The 16,315-nt window shown below is 47.2% G+C and overlaps 1 protein-coding gene across 4 annotated transcripts in view; it reads right to left on the minus strand.

The window, feature by feature from the left end:
• The window catches only part of LOC144132396 (AP-5 complex subunit mu-1-like), a 106,703-nt gene that overhangs the window by 56,832 nt on the left and 33,556 nt on the right, over positions 1-16,315 (minus strand). For all 4 annotated transcript variants that reach the window (XM_077664778.1, XM_077664775.1, XM_077664780.1 and 1 more), the window contains 3 exons: positions 12,904-12,982; positions 10,909-11,049; positions 6,937-7,017 (listed from right to left, as the gene is read on the minus strand). In XM_077664778.1, coding sequence (XP_077520904.1) covers positions 6,937-7,017; positions 10,909-11,049; positions 12,904-12,982 — 301 coding nt within the window. The remainder of the gene's footprint in view (positions 1-6,936; positions 7,018-10,908; positions 11,050-12,903; positions 12,983-16,315) is intronic.

Raw genomic sequence — 16,315 nt, forward strand, 5'->3', positions numbered from 1 at the left:
GCTAAGGGGCCTAAAACTTTGTCCATTGTTAGGGGCACTGGGCAGAGCTTCTGCATGCAATGTTCATAGTACGCACGCTCGTTAGCATACGCAGGGCACTCAAGCAGGATATGTTCCACAGTTTCTATCGAAGCACAGTTGTCACAATGCGGACTGTTCATTTGTCCAAAACGGTATCGCAGGCCATTTGTATATGCAGCATTCAGACGAAGTCGGTGATAAAGTGTTTCGAGTTGTCGAGGAATTCTGGGTGAGAGTCTTGATCTAAGATGTGGGTCGACTGAGTGAAGAAATTGGTACTGATGTGTCGGCAAACTCCAAAGCCGATACGTTTCTTCGTACGCAAAACTTTTAGCCATTTGGGACGCATCAGATTTCATGAGAAAACTTCGAATGTATCTCTGATGTTGATGGCCCTTACGGGCCGCTTCATCTGCTTTTTCATTAGCCATAATGCCACAGTGAGCAGGTACCCACTGAAATGTTATGCAGTGGCCTGCGGCAATAGCTAAATGATGGATATACCCAATGTCCAGGGAAACTGGCTGGTGATTCGTTTTCTTCAGCAGGTTGGCCAGGATCTGCAGAGATGCTTATGAATCGGTGAAGATAACCCAACGGCCGGCGGTTCGGCGCAGGATGTAAGAAACAGCTTCCTTAATGCCGTGAAGCTCAGCTGTTGTAGAAGAGGTCCTCCGCTGCAGCCGGTAAGAAAGGGCATGGCCTGTTGAGGGCACATAAAGGCCACAAGAAGAAGTTTCTTTAGTAGTTGAACCATCGGTGAAGGTATGGGTGTGCTGCGTGTATTCTTCGATTAAGTAGGCGAGAGTAGCTTGCAGAAGTGCTGCCTGTGGCATGCGGCTCTTTGCATTCACACCTGGAACAGACTTCTTCACCTTTAGAGGAGAGAGTGTCCATGGAGGAAAGGCCAGAGGTAGTAGTTTCTGAGGCTGATTAATAGTAAGAAGGGGGAGGAGCTGCACTGCCTGGCCAAAGCTAGAGTTGCTGTGAGTTAGGTGGACATGGTGTAGGAAGTGCTTCTTCCCTGCACTTTGTTGGAACACATTTCACTGCACATGCTATGAACCTTAATAGAAAAGGTGGACCGTGTCCTGCCTCCAGCAGCTGAAGAAGAAAGGTTTGGCCAGATCTTGTGTTGGTGTAAAATTTGCTAACAGTTCCTCATTCATTGCTCCTCTTCAGCATGGAGGCGTGCCTGCACAAATGAGCTGGTACTTTCCCTGCAAAACTAAGTGGAGTGCTTTGTTTTTAGCCAAGCTCTTATGTTTAAATTTGCCACATGTCTTCTTTGTATCTTTTTCACAAGATCACAACTGGCTCTGACTGCACTTTTTCACACCTGCTACCTCATAACTGCGTGCAATAACCACCTACACGTAGTCAGCATACCTGACCAGATATGCTGACACATGCACGCTCATTCCTGCTGAAAACATGCAGTGATCGGCACTGCCGTCCCACTGCGCTATAGTCGGATACAACTCAAGAACCATGCGGCAGATGGCCTTCAGACGAGGCCCTCCAATCAAGGGCTTGCACTGATTTACATGACACAGTGGTTAACCTGATTAAACCGGGATTAATCCCCTCTCATCTGCCACTCCCTGCAACGTCACGCTCGCAAGTCCAAGGGGTAAACCATGACATCATGAGAATTAATCCACGCCAATGGCTGGAGGGCCTCCTTCGAGGGGCATCTGCTACTTCATTCTTCAGTTGTCGGTGTTCGTGACTACAGTTGGATACATCAATCGTTAGTGCACTACACATGCTAACTTCTTTTAATCGCTTTGCAAAAGTGCCATTACATATATATGTGCTTGAAATCTTGGCTGGTGTCCTTGGGTTTGAGTTTGCTGTGGCTTTAGTCTGCTTTTGGTATCTCAGCATTTCCTTTCATTTGAACTGTACCATACTTCACAAATATTTGTGTTCTTGGATACCTGTCTCTTGCTTTCTTTCTCCATGTGCCATATTTGTTTTTTGCATCACTAGTGTAACTTCCTTTCAGGATGCTTCTAGCTGACTTAGAGGGCAAAACTAATATGCGTTACTAAACTTGTGCTCCTGTTAAGACTTTGCAGCTGCTTAAATCTTAACTCTGGTAAGGCTAGGAAAGGCCACAATGGATGCACGTTTGTGTACTTGGCTTCTGTCAGATGCTCTTTGCCCTTGCTACTGTTAAATAAAGACAGAAAACCAGCCGGGTGAAACATTAGCTTTTGCACATTCTAGCTCACCCATTTTTTTGCCCATATTTCCTGCTGACAGTACTCTTCAACACAATGCACTATAAACACAGGCCTACAAGGATCTGGAGTAAAGGAATGGATGGCAACAGATGGTAATCTATTGCTGACTGGGCAATAAAATATGGCTGAGGACAAAGCACAAGTGATTGCATTCCTTGATGTTCTTTCATACTTAACGTCTGTGCATGAATAGTCCTTGCCCATGTACTCCCAAAAGGTGGAATATTCTAAAGAAACAAGAACTGTGGCTGTTCAATGATACTTCTTTATTTTATGCACTGTACAGCTTGCGGGAACAGAATGAGTATGATGAAAGACCGCACAGAGCAGGAACTAACAACTTCATTACACATGAATGTTCTGTCTATCTTGCATAAACTGGGAATGAGATTTCAGGTGACATGCATAGCAGGGAAATGGCACTTCTCGGTGACATGTTTAAGCAATCGCATTTATCACAAAAATTACTGTGTAATTTTCTCACTATGCATCTTATTTCAAATGCCGCTCCCAGATCATGCACAGAAGATGGAAATTTCCTGTGTAATGAGCGACTTGATTTTCTCAGCCCTTGTCATCTTTTCATTCAAATTTGTTTTCTTGCAAGCTGCACAGCGCATAGAAAAAATGACACAGCAGCCCACACCCAACCTGAAACTGGATCGGCTAAATATCTGATGAATGTCCTCTGTATGTCTCACAACCATCATATGTGGTTATGATATGGGTATTATATGGCCGTCCACTGTTGTTAAAATGAAGACTGTATGGATATTACAAGAACATAATATGAACTTTTGTGACCATCAGATGGACATCTGATTAGTGGAGGATATTATATGAATACCGACTGTATATGACTTTGTTAGCAAGGGATGAACTTTGTAATCACCTAAAGTAATCAAAGATGCCGTTAACTATAGTCTTAACTAGGCCACAGCACAAAAAAAAAAATGGTGCAGGCGGCACTGCATGCAGTCAATAAGTAAGAATGGTTGCGTTGCAGGAGTCGAGACACCACTGACGCTGCTGGGTGTGGGAAGTGGTTCAATGCCAGCGCCTCCGCTAGACACTGCATTGACCCCAGCCAAGCTGCAGTAGAGTAGAGCATGTAGTAGAGCACAGTAGAGCATGTGTAAAGCCCACAGAGCACGTTTGGACTAGTTAAGGAGCTGTTCCACCAACAAATGCTTGCGCTTCTGTTCCAGCTGCAGTTGCATTGGCGCATCTCATATCTAAACCTAACTACAGTCGAATCTTGATACATCGAACCCGCATGTTTCGAATTATTGGCTATATCGAACACAAAGATTATCCCCTTTAAAATGCTATACAAAAGTATACCACAGTTTTGTAGTATATCGAACTACAGTTTTGCCGGCTGTTCAATATTTCGAACGCTGTTCCGGGCCCCTGGAAGGTGCACTTTCCCAAAGAGAGCCGCATCTCCGGTCGCGCAATGCGCGGCACGGAGGCGAGCGGCGACGTTTGCGAGCCATGCCTCCTCAGGAAAGAGAGAAAACCGCTCATAAGTGAGGGAAGCACCTCCTCACTGCTGAGGGAGACAAGACAACTGGAAAGAGCCAAGCAGTGGTTGTGCCCGCGGTGCCCCATGACTGGCACAACTACCACCAACGGCGCATTTGCTGAGTTTTCTCCCTCTCCTTCATTTCCCTTTGTGCATTTGTCATTCCTTCGCTGATTCTGTTGACTTCTTGACTCGACCGATGCCAGTCGACTCCATCGGCCAGTATACGAAGCTGTCACAGTTATCTTGTGCGTGTCCTTGATTCAACGCGCCGATTGTAGCGTGCGTGATTGCTGTCACTTAGTGAGCTATGGCACCTACGTACGTAAAAAAGAGAAAAAATCTGGAGTTTGCAGCAAAGCTTGAGGTGATGCGGCACGTCAAGGATGGCGAAAAGAAGTCCTCCGTGGCACACGCATTCGACATTCCACGGAGCACTCTAAATATGCTGTTAAAAAACAAGCAGGACATCACGCCCAAAGCAGGTGAGCAAAGTCACTTGGGAGCATGTCGTGTGCACCCTGCTGCTTTCGACAAAGTTGAGAAGGCGCTGTATGTGTGGTTTCTTGAAGTCCGAGTGACAAACATCCCTGTGGATGGCCCCATGTTAATGGAGAAGGCCAAATGGTTTGCCACGGCTCTTGGTGAAGAAAACTTTTTCGGTGGCACTTGGCTACAACGGTTTAAAAACAGTCACGGCACTGTGGGAAAAGCCATTTCACGATGATATCACGTATGTCTGGTGATATCATGGCAATGCAGCGTGTACATATATACCGTATTTACACAATTGTAAGTCAAGCACCCACATCAAATTTCTGAAAAAAACAAAAAAAAACTTTGAAGTTGTTTACACTTGGTCTTTAATAATAGAACGCGACAGCACTATCCTGCCACCTCCGCTTATCGCTAGCCGTTATCGGGTGCCGCGTGCGAGAGCACCCGTGGGCACATTCCAAAACGAAAATGTATTAGTCACTGGACTACTCGTCCACAATTGCACCATCGTCTTCACTAGCACTGCCGTTGTGATAGCTGCTGCGGTTCCTCAGCTGGTCGTTTTAACATCGTCGCGCAGCAAAATCCCGCACTTCGCAAATAGGCACATCATGACATCGCATGGAACAGCTGAAAATTTCGTTTCGCTGCAGGTGCCACACCTGTATCACCCGTTGTGAACGTCGAACTTGCATGCAGCCTGGCGTGCAGTTCGTTTCTTTGGCGTAAAGAATGACAGCCATCTTGAATGTAGCCATGAACGAGTGTCGGTCACTTGCCGGACCCGGAGCACAAATGACGAATGACGAAGCAGTACATTAAAAACTGAAACGCAGCCGGCAGCAGTCAAATGCGTCATAGCCAAAGAGAAACTATGCGTGAGCGGCGCCGGCTCTTCCGTCGGCTACAGACACTCCCTGGTGCCGCTGCGGTTCCGAGTGGGGGTGCCGCCGCGATTGGAACAGCGGCCCTTCCATCAACTATCAGTGCGAGCGCCAAGTGCGCGGTTGAAAGTAAACAAAAAAAACTATTCAGAAAAAACCTATTAAGAGTAGAACGCAAAGGCGTTATTAGGCCACCGCCGCTTATCAGCACCCGCAATCTGTGGCCGCGTGTGGGGTGTGGACTGGGGCTGGTTTGCTGCTTACAGACAGCCACCATCAGCCGACTCGTGCGGTGTGGTTTGGTTTGGTTTAAGGGGGTTTAACGTCCCAAAGCAACTCAGGCTATGAAGGACGCCGTAGTGAAGGGCTCCGGCAATTTCGACCACCTGTGGTTCTTTAACGTGCACTGACATAGCACAGTACACGGGCCTCTAGAATTTCGCCTCCATCGAAATTCGACCACCGCGGCCGGGATCGAACCCGCGTCTTTCGGGCCAGCAGCCGAGCGCCATAACCACTCAGCCACCGCGGTGGCTCACGCGGTGTGGGGATGCCGGTTCTGCGCGTTGACATAGCAGCTGCTCAAGGCCAGCACCAAGAGCGATGTGACGGAGCTGCGCAACAAAAATGAAACCATGCTGTAGCATGCCTGATATCTCGTTTGTCTTGCCTTTATTTATGGTGCGATGCTTTGGTTTCGAATTTAAGCCGACCACCCCACTTCTGATTTTCAAATTTTGAAAATCAGGTCAACTTACAATCGTGTAAATACGGTAGATGTGATTCCTCCAATGAAGTTGTTGGAAGTTAATGCTTTGTGTGTGTCCTCTTGTTCTATGTCCTTGTCATGTGTTGTGCTGCAACGATGGTTTTAACGGGATGTCATACCAATGGTTTCTGCACCATGTAACTTCTAAGTTCTTGCAAAGGAAATGGTTAATCATGGAGCTCACTTGGCCTTTAGATGTTGAAAGCCAACAATCTATTGGGACGCCAACAGTGCAATGAATGAAACTCAAGTTTGCAGCCACTACTACAGTTTGCAAAGCAATAAATTTATCTTGAACAAATTTGTATATGACGTGTGCCTATGTCTTTTAACGAGTCATAGGTTAAGCTGTGCTGAGACCAGTGGCACTAAAATCACAGATGAAGACACACACAGTTGAGCACATTCTGGCACATCCCGAGAAGAAATTTTAACGGAGAAAAAAAATTAAGGAAATGATTTAAGACACTCTGAAGAAATATACTAAGTAGGCCACCATGGCATTAAATAAATGCTGTGATGATCCCACAATTTCATTATGAGAGACTAATAGTGAGAATGAATCGCACAGAATATTGAACTAACATTAAAATCGAGACCATCATCTGCATAGACAGAGCCTCCTGCTGTGAATAGGTCAACAATAATAACTCATCGCTACACAACAGAACTGTCAAACAACCACTTTACACAGCTTGAAACATCGAAAATACTATGAGAAATCTGTCTTTAAAGCCCTGTGCACTTCTCAAAGGGCAGTGAAAACAGGCTCTGGGCCATGCAACTCCTGAAAGAATCAGTGCCCTTCGCAGAACAGGTGCCTTTCAAAGCTATCTTTTCATATCTGTGCATAATGCTCACCAGTGTTATATTCATGCAAATATGGTATCTGGGCATTTGAAAATGCCTTTCAAAAAGTGTGCACTGAGGTGTTGACCCAGCTTCTGACTCATTACAAAGGTGGCGCATGGCACGATGGTTCACCTGTGTGGAGTGCACCACTTCCCGGAGCTGCAGGCGGAGGCCAGCCTTGCCACGGAATGGCACTGGTCGCCATGCGGGAACCTGCAGAGGATAATGCCATGCTCCAGCCGACATGCACTCGCAGCGCTTGCACATCATACAACTGACAAAATGCGAACATTACAATGTGCACCAGACGTCATCAGCACAACATCAGTCCATTTACATTGTGGGGACTTTGCTGCACATCGTCCCCTTATGTTTGCTTCCCCGCGATGCACCCTCCCTCCTAGTTAGTTACCATAACTAACAGGAGAGGGCACCTGCACTGCAGTGACATTAGCACCGCGGACGGCAATGGCTGTGCACGCGCAGGAGAGCACATCCTCTTTGGCTGGGGAAGCACGCCGACGTTCAGGCGCAGCACTCCGCTCTCTGCCAGCGGCGCAAGGCCTCACGGGGGAGAATGTTCCCCCACATCTCGTCCCGTCCGGCTTCGAATTTTCCCCTGCCCCTAGCGTGGGCAAACATTCGCTCGTAACCTTGCTGGTAAGTTGGACGACCTCGATTCCTTAGCGTGCTTTGTTGCTATCTGGCGTTACTGTTGTTGTAGCAATAAATGCATTTTTGTGTCAGCTAGACTGTCATTCCTTTGTTCCGTTCAGAGCAAGGCCCACTGTGGTTGGCGTGCGCTTGGTGGCGTACACAATCACAGGGTGGGGTCCGGCAGTTTTGAAACGCGTCAGCCGCGATTAAGGGTGGAAAACGTATCCCCCTGTTACAAACCCCACAACGTCCACTGTAGGACATAGACCTCTCCCAATGATTGCCAACTGACTCTGTACAGTACCCCTTGTAACCTGCCAATTCCTGCAAAACTCCTAATCTTCTCTGCTCACCTGACTCTTTGCTGCCACTAGCTATGGTCATCACCTCTCGTAATTCTCTACAAATGCACCCTCAATTAAGACGGCTGATGACGTGAGTTGCTACAGCTCCTTTATTTCACCGGCACACAGCAAGCAAAACATAACAGATGTGGACAAGAACTGTGTTGTCCACTTTCTGTCCTTTCTGTTGAATGCTAGTTGATATATAACTAAATAAATGAACTTGAGTCAATTCTGTCACACCTCCCACGTTAACACATCAGAAAACTGTGACACGAGTTCAATCCATCTTTCTAATAAGTGAATGCATTCGACCTGCACAGGAAACTCTGATATGAATGGGAGCACATTACGAACATTCAACCAACATTTACACATTAATATGAGTGAAATGCACACTATTGCTAGTTTTGTAAATAGCTTGCCTCTTTGCATATAATACCAAAAAGTCTTCAACTTTAGTGCACAGACAGCAACACAATTCGTTCTTTTGTGCAAACTGATCATCCTCTTTCACATCGCAGCTCTACCTCCACATTCACGGCTTTCAAAGTGCATCCACCCGCAGTTTTCAGTCACAGCACAGTGATCCACAGAGTCCCCAGTTGGCCAGCAAGAAAGAGCAACCATTGAGAAATGTGTGTGATGTGTCCTTACATATGTAGACATATGTAGCACTATACATGGCCAAGTGTACACGTTATTAACTATATGTTAACCATAACATATGAACTATATGTTAACCAAGCTATCCATGCGGCTTTGGAACAAGATAAGGAAGAAATAGTACCCTGACGCTAATGGTAAAATGCAATTTGAAGCAATTTTTGGAGCAATAAATTGCACTTTGGCTCAGAGGAACGACCATTTAGGAGCAGTCTAGAACACTAAAATTGTTCGTTGCGCCAGTCCTTGTGTTTCTCCCGTGTTGTGGTTCGTACAGTGTTTTGCGCACATCGTTCATCTGTATCACTATGCACCAACTAGGCCCAACCGAAGTGTTACTAAAATTTCCAATCTGTACAAGTTTGGAGCGATAAAATTTAGAAAGAGTCAAATGTGCTGCTGTGACGCTCAACTTTTATTTACAAAGTTTAAAAGGCTTTGTTAAATCTCCACACTGAAACCTTGCCAGTTTTTTGTTTATGTAAGCCAGTTTTGCCACATTTTGTTGCATAACTGTGCTTGCCGCACTCGGAAGCCAGGCCAGTCTTGATCCTTTCCTGTGCTGTCTTAAGCATTGTATTCAACAAATCTGCTTGGAATACACTAAAAGCTTACAATAATCCTGCGCAATAAGCACAGCACCTTTTCCACACACAGCATGAAAATGATGGCTGTTACATGTATGCAGACAATAGGAAAAAAAAGGCAATGCTGGACTTGTGTTTCTCCCGTGTTGTGGTTCGTACAGTGTTTTGCGCACATCGTTCATCTGTATCACTATACACCAACTAGGCCCAACCAACTAGGCCCACTTGCGTCCAGCATTGCCCTGTCTCGTAGACACTTTGAGCTCATTCCGAAGATGAATCTTGCAGGACGGATGCGGAATGGAGCGACGTACATGCATTGTCAACTCTTCTTGTCCTCCCTCCCTTCCACCCCTATCATGCCTTAAAACAGGTAAGAGAAATATGAGTTCGTTTTCACAGTGTGTAACAGAGACATTTATCACAGCACTAATCGCCATCGCTACCATGTGCGGTCAATGCACACACGCCAATTGCTCCAGATGCAGACAGTATGCCCGCTGCTGGCGGTGTCACCATCTGGTGCCCTCAGGACGGCCTGCGCATGCTCACTGACAGTGCACAGTAGTGGTATGCGCTATGCTAAAAGGCTGTAATAAAAGACCTGATCGCTCCTAAACCAAACCATGGGAAACGATGTGATTTATCATTCTGTGTTGGAGCTAGATATCTGGTACCTATCTAGCTTCAACACATTCTGCATTGGAGCTAATATCTAATACCACTAGAACTTGGGCAATATCTAGTACCACTAGATACTGCCTGCGTCACATGCACCGATCATGAATTCATTCTAATTAAGATGAAGCCTTATATAGCTGAAAAAGCTTGCTGCCAAACATGCACAGCTGCATGGCTCTCAGCCTCAAGTGGACGGGAGGATTGTGCCTCATAGCCGTCCACCACACCGCCTGCAAAATTTCCACAGAGACATTAGCTTTGATTGCCATTTACTCTGTTCAAAAATTTGACTGCAAAGCATGGAACACTGTCGATGCGTCGCTGCTACACCTGCACATGTATAGCTCTGGCACAAGTTGTCACTCAGCAGGGTTTAGCAAAGCCAATATTCTGGTAGATGCAATGTGCTGTATAAGTGGAAATCACCACATGTGAGCATGTGATTATACCACGAAAAGTGACATCTGCATCATAATTAAACACAATCTTCGATAGTTAGACTCATGCTGGGCCTAATAAGCCAATGAAAGGTGGATTCTAAAGGCATGCAAGCCTGAGGATGTCAACTGGCCTCGATCTTGACACATGTGCTGCTCGTATGCAGTAAGCGAGAGAGAAACGAGCAGTCGCTTGAAAACGTGTGCAAGAACTTTGCGGGACCGAAGATAGTTAGCGCATACACATATAAAAAGTACACATGGAAGCCCATGTTGCAACCAGACATTCCGTTTTTACGAGTCCATTTCCTACTACTTCAGGACATAAGAAACGAATGCCACGTGACAGCATGTTCATAGTAAGTGGGCTTCTACGGACCTTAACATTTAGAAACGGCAGCGAAAAACTAAGGTACATTATGGCTGCAGAGCAAAGCCCAATTCAAATGCAGCTAGTCTGAAGCAGTTTGGAGCAATTTTCCCAATTTTTATAGGGATGGCGCAGCTTATCTGGTTTTACGCAGTTTGGTGCATTTGGCGCAAGAGTGGGGTCACTGTACTAGACAAAGAACACAGCCTGGATAGAGCATACGGGCTCCTATGGGAGCTCTTGTAAAAAAAAGAAGAGCAGAAAGAAGGCATGAGAAGGTTGAGGTCATGAAAAGAGGCTCACACAAGCTCCCGCAGACAGTTTGGAGAGCCATAAACACAAATGACCAACGAGCAACCAACTTTGGTGGCAGTGTCCACAGGCGCAGGCAGTTCCCGGTCCTTGAGGATGTCTTGCACCACACTGGGCTGCGTGAACTGGAGCAGGCCAAAAGGGGCCGCCACCGACAGGAACTCCTCGAGCCGCAGCAGCTGGGTCGAGGTCTGCATGCAGGCACACAGGAACACATATACCACTCCACATGTAACTGCAGTGATAGCCAGCGCAGACCTTGCAACAGCCCAGAGTCTGAGACAGCACCAGTTGCAAGCACTTTGCATTGGTGCAGTGCTGCTTTAAAGGGACGCTGAGGACAAACTGCAGTTAGCTCGCATCAAACAATTGCTGCGTTCCAATGAAAAAGAGGCTCATTTGAAAACAGAGCTTTTATAAGCTAAAAATGATCACACAATAAAAAACACTGAAACCTCATAATTCAGAAATCCAGATAATTCGGAATAAAGATGCAGTCCCTGCCAACACCCATGAAATTTTATGGTGTCAGACATTCTTTAATTCGGATGCTCCTGAGCCCACACCAGTTAATTCAGACGTGCTCCTGACTGGAGAAGTGTCACTGATGAACAACATAGCTGCTAGTCAGAGTGCTAATATCCTGCGTCATGTCAAATATCACACCAGAGAGGTGTCTGCATACCTGTTATATCAGGCAACAACAGGCATGACGACATTTGGAGGGCCCTGGCGTTGAAGAATTGTGTGGCTGCATAGTTTTGCTTTCATTTTCTGAGTTTGACTCCAAACCACGGCGACAGCAGCTCGGCCATCCATTAGTCAACCAGCTGCGTACAGTTTTGCGCAGTTTCGGACACTGTTTGGTGCATCACTGGTCCTTTCATTTTCTCACCAGAAGGCTTGGTTCGGTTTGGTTTATGGACTATGAGAGACGTCGGAGTGAAGGGCTCCAGAAATTTCAGCCACCTGGGGTTCTTTAATGTGCACTGATATCGCACAACACACGGGCCTCTAGAATTTCGCCTCCATCCAAATTCAACCGCCGCTGCTGGGATCGAACCCGCATCTTTCGGGTCAGCAGCCGGGCGCCATAAAAACTGAGCCACCATGGTGGCTCAGCAGAAGGCGCCTCACCATTCCGGTGCCAACCCCTTTCTGTCAATTATGACCGCATGATTCTTCCAATTCTTTCATTGCCCAAAACTGCGTGCTCGTCCCACACTGTTCACAGTTCTTGCCAGGTTGCACCTTCCCACACATGATGACGATGAGGTGATGAGGCTCCACACGATGAGACTCCACGCCACCACACTGCACTATGAAGGTGGCCGCAAAGGTCGTAATCATTCTGCAGTTGTTCCGTGTTCACAATTCCGAGAGGGTGTATGCAGTAATGCACCTGACATTATTAAGAAAAGTCACTGTTGCCGCGCAGTTTTCATCTCCAAAGCAGACGTCCGCTGCCCTGGTTTTCATCAAATAAATTTACTATGATACGGATGGTTTCTCGCGATTTTCGGAGGGCCATTTGTTATTTGGACCGTTCAAAAATTGGCACATTTTTTTTCTGGTCCTTTCAAGTCCAAATTAACAAGGTTTTACTGTACAGATGTGGCCACTGCTGGCCGTTTTAGCAAGAAAACTTGGGTAACATCGTTTTTTTTTTGTATGCTGATCCCGAGTATCAGCGTACAGCCATAGATCACGGAGTCCTTCTCGGTCTTAACATTACAGGTCTGAATCGAGCGGCAGGAAGAAAAAATGTTTCATTTTAAATCCATTTCTCAGGGCAATGAACGCATCTTTCCTTGACAGACATTGCCAATTAGCAACAATTAGTGCTTGGTGCCCACATTGTGCAGCAAGTACAAGTTGTGCGAAAGACCAATATGAAGGCCCAGAGACTGTAAACAATTTTTTACTCAACAAATGGCGTCCTAATTTTCCCGCAACATTTATCAGAAAACGAGAGACGAGAAAATGTAGGCACTTCACACACTCGTATGGCAAGCCACTGGTTGATAGGCAAACAGTGCACCCACCGCAGTCAGGGTAGAGATGCTGTTCCCCAGGACTTCAATGACTGCCTCAACTGCCAGAAACGCAGTGGTCACCTCAGGGCTGCACAAACAGAAGGCGGGAGAGCACCACTGTCATGCGACTGGGTGGGTCCCACCCTACAGGGCTCAGGCATGAATTCATGCACACACGCACATATGCACCCACAGATTTGAAAAAAGCAAAGGTGTGAGTTTCCTGGCTCTGAGTGGGGAAGCCTCACGAGGATGCCAGCAACCAGCCAGATGGTAGCAGCACGCTCGGAAAAGAGCCGCAGAGGCTGCTTTCTCCTTTGCACAGCCAGCTGCTGTTACCCCTGATTGCAATACTATTGCTCACAATGCAACACAAACACAGCTGAGTGCAAATTTCTGCCAAAATAATTTTACTTTCTGCACTGGCCCATGCATGCCTTGAATGCTCAATAGAAAAGCATGCCCTTTCCCTATGCCTATGCCTTCTGGATGCCACCGAACGTGTCATAGCAACATACCTCTCTGGGCAGTTGAGAACCTGCACCCTTGTGTCTATGGGCCTGCAAGGGGCATACTACAGCTGCATGAATGTCATCATCATCAGCCTTGTTATACCCACTGCAGGGCAAAGGCCTCTCCTACATCTCTCCAATTAACGCTGTCCTTTGCCAGCTACGGCCACCGTATCCCCGCAAACTTCCCAGTCTCATCTGCCCACCTAGCTGTCTGCCGCCCCTGCTACGCTTGCCTCCTCTTGGAATCCGCTCCGTTACCCTTAAGGACCCGCGGTTATCTTGCCTTCGCATAACATGCCCTGCCCAAGCCCATTTCTACCTCTTGGTTTCAACTAGGATGTCATTAACACGCGAACACGCGTTTGTTCCCTCACCCACACTGTGCACTTCCGGTCTTTTAACGTTACACCTACCATTTTTCTTTCCATGGCTAGCTGCATAGTCAAAAACTTAAGCTGAGCCCTTCTCGTTAGCCTCCACATTTCTGCTCCGTAGGTGAGCACCAGTAACATACAGCTGTTATGCAGTTTTCACTTGAGGGATACCGATAAACTGCCATTCATTACTGTTGTGAAAACATTCATTGTGTTGTGGTGCGAGAAATTATTGCTAAGAAAACGAGGAATTGTTAACCCATTTTTTCTACTCCTCACAACTTGCAGTGCATCTGTGTAGAATCTTTGTTAAAAATGTGCAGCCCACAAGGTTCGTTGGCAAGCCTTGCAAAAGGACACTCACAGCACCACTAAACCTCCTCCACAGGACTGAGAGTGAAACGTCTGATCACCTCACAGGGATTTGGAACATGAAGGGTCGCTAAGTGCCCTATGGCAAGGCTTGCCTGCAAACCACCTGGGCTCGATACTACTGACAAAGGCTACAGCAGCAAGATAAAGGAACTCACAAGTTCATAGTGTGTAACCTAAAACATGCCTGACAACCCATAAGCTACACCTGCTTTGTCAAAATGTTTGCAGCAAGACTTCTCCCCTGCACATACACACCTGCCGTGTCTTATGGCAGGTCTACAAAAAGTGGCACACCAGCAGACGACAGCTCAAAACGCGCTGCATTGAACAGAACTCATCAACATTGTCAACAGCCCAACTACACCCACTGCAGGACAAAAGCCTCTCCCATGTGTCTCATGGTGACTTCCGATCGCAGAGTTGGAGCACTTCGGGAGCAACATTTTCTGCTCTTTTCAGGGCAACTGTATTCCAAACGCAGATGTGAGCCACGGATCGCGTCTTCCAATCGTAGACAGGGTGCGGTTGCCGAGCCGAAATCGCTCCGTGGAGCAGCCGGGGATGCTCCGCCAAAATCGGCGGATCCGACCGGAAGTTTGCGTGACGTTCTTTTTCAGCGGCGCCCTCCATTTCCGGCGGCTTGTCGCGTCCGCCGGCTTCTGTCTGCCGCGCCGGCTCCTCTCCGAGCTCCGTAGGAGACAATCAGTTTTGCCCGCCGCTATGGATTCAAAAAGTGAATCGCGCGAAAAGCGCGGGCAAGCGCAAGGAATGACGGGTACTTCCTTCAGCAGTTCACGAGCGCTACCTACATGCTCTGGCCAGAGCAAGTGTACTCCAATCGCAATTTCAGGTCGCGCGCTCTGCGCCGGATTCAGGCACTCTGTCAGAGAGCGTGCAGACCGCTCCGGGCCTGCGATTGGAATTCACCATCAGATTAACCCTGTCCTTTGCCAGCAGCAGTCACCTTATCCCTGCAAACTTCTCAATTTCTTCAGCCCACCTGTACTCTGAAACAATCAACTATGCTTGCCTTCTCTTGGATTCCAGTTCGTAATCCTTAATGATAATCGGATATCCTTCCTTCGCATTACATGCCCTGCCCATGCCCATTTCTTCTTCTTGATTCCGAATAAGATGTCATTAACTCACGTTTGACCCTTGACCTGCTCTGCTCTTCCTGTCACTAAACGTTACACCAATTATTTTCCATTCCATAGCTCACTGCAATGTCTGTCCACAACTTAATCTCTAGCACCCTCCCGTGCATCACAGGTCTGACTGCCGCCATGGCCAGTTGCCCCGCAGTCTCTCGGATGTGAAGGCTGGATGCAGTGGTCAACTTCTATCCTCATAAGGAACAAACAAATGCAAATGAGGAAACTTGGCTCGAAATCAATACCATATGTGCTCGTGCTCCCACTGGTAACAAGTCTGAGGTCCTAGCTGCACCAGATAGCGATACAAACCATAGATGAAGTTCAGTGAAACATCAAACAGCTCAATCAATTTTAAAACAGAATCAGCCAACTGGACAGTACAATTAAAAAGGTTAACCCTTGATTTACTTCGTTAAATTAAATGCGACTTGGGTGCACTAGCGCAATATGTATGGACCCTTCGCACAGGTCATGAGAGTTTTGCAGACAACGTAAGCGGTGGCCGGCATGATGTGGTTTCTGCCTCTCCACTTGGCTGCAGCTGCCACGAAACCGGTTCTCCTCCTTCATCAGGACCCATGAAGGTTTTTTCGCTAGTGAGCCACCTAGTGCTAGTGCACTGCAGCTGGCACATGGAGGTTTCAACTGCAGCGAGGGCAGCTTTTTCCCAAGCGAGGCATCTAGTGCTAGAGCACTGAAAGCTTGAACTAATCACTCTGGAACAGACCCAGTGCTAGTAGGCCAGCTTGAAGTTCAAAGCAGGCACCAGAACCTAAAAGCACACATGAAATTCCAATGAGGCTAACCCTCCACACATTCACCAACACTGCTAATGAAAAATGTGAGGTGGTGCACTGTCAGGTGGACCACGATGTGCATGTAGTATTGTGTTATTGCTGTGTGGAGAGCTGGAGGAAGCAAAGGGTCCACTGCCCCCTGAAGTGGCATCTAAATGCTTGTTCCCAATGCTAGTCGCCACAAGTGCGGGCCACAACATGCT

The sequence above is a fragment of the Amblyomma americanum genome, chromosome 5 (assembly GCF_052857255.1).
Source record: "Amblyomma americanum isolate KBUSLIRL-KWMA chromosome 5, ASM5285725v1, whole genome shotgun sequence".
In the NCBI taxonomy this organism is placed as follows: Eukaryota; Metazoa; Arthropoda; class Arachnida; order Ixodida; family Ixodidae; genus Amblyomma; species Amblyomma americanum.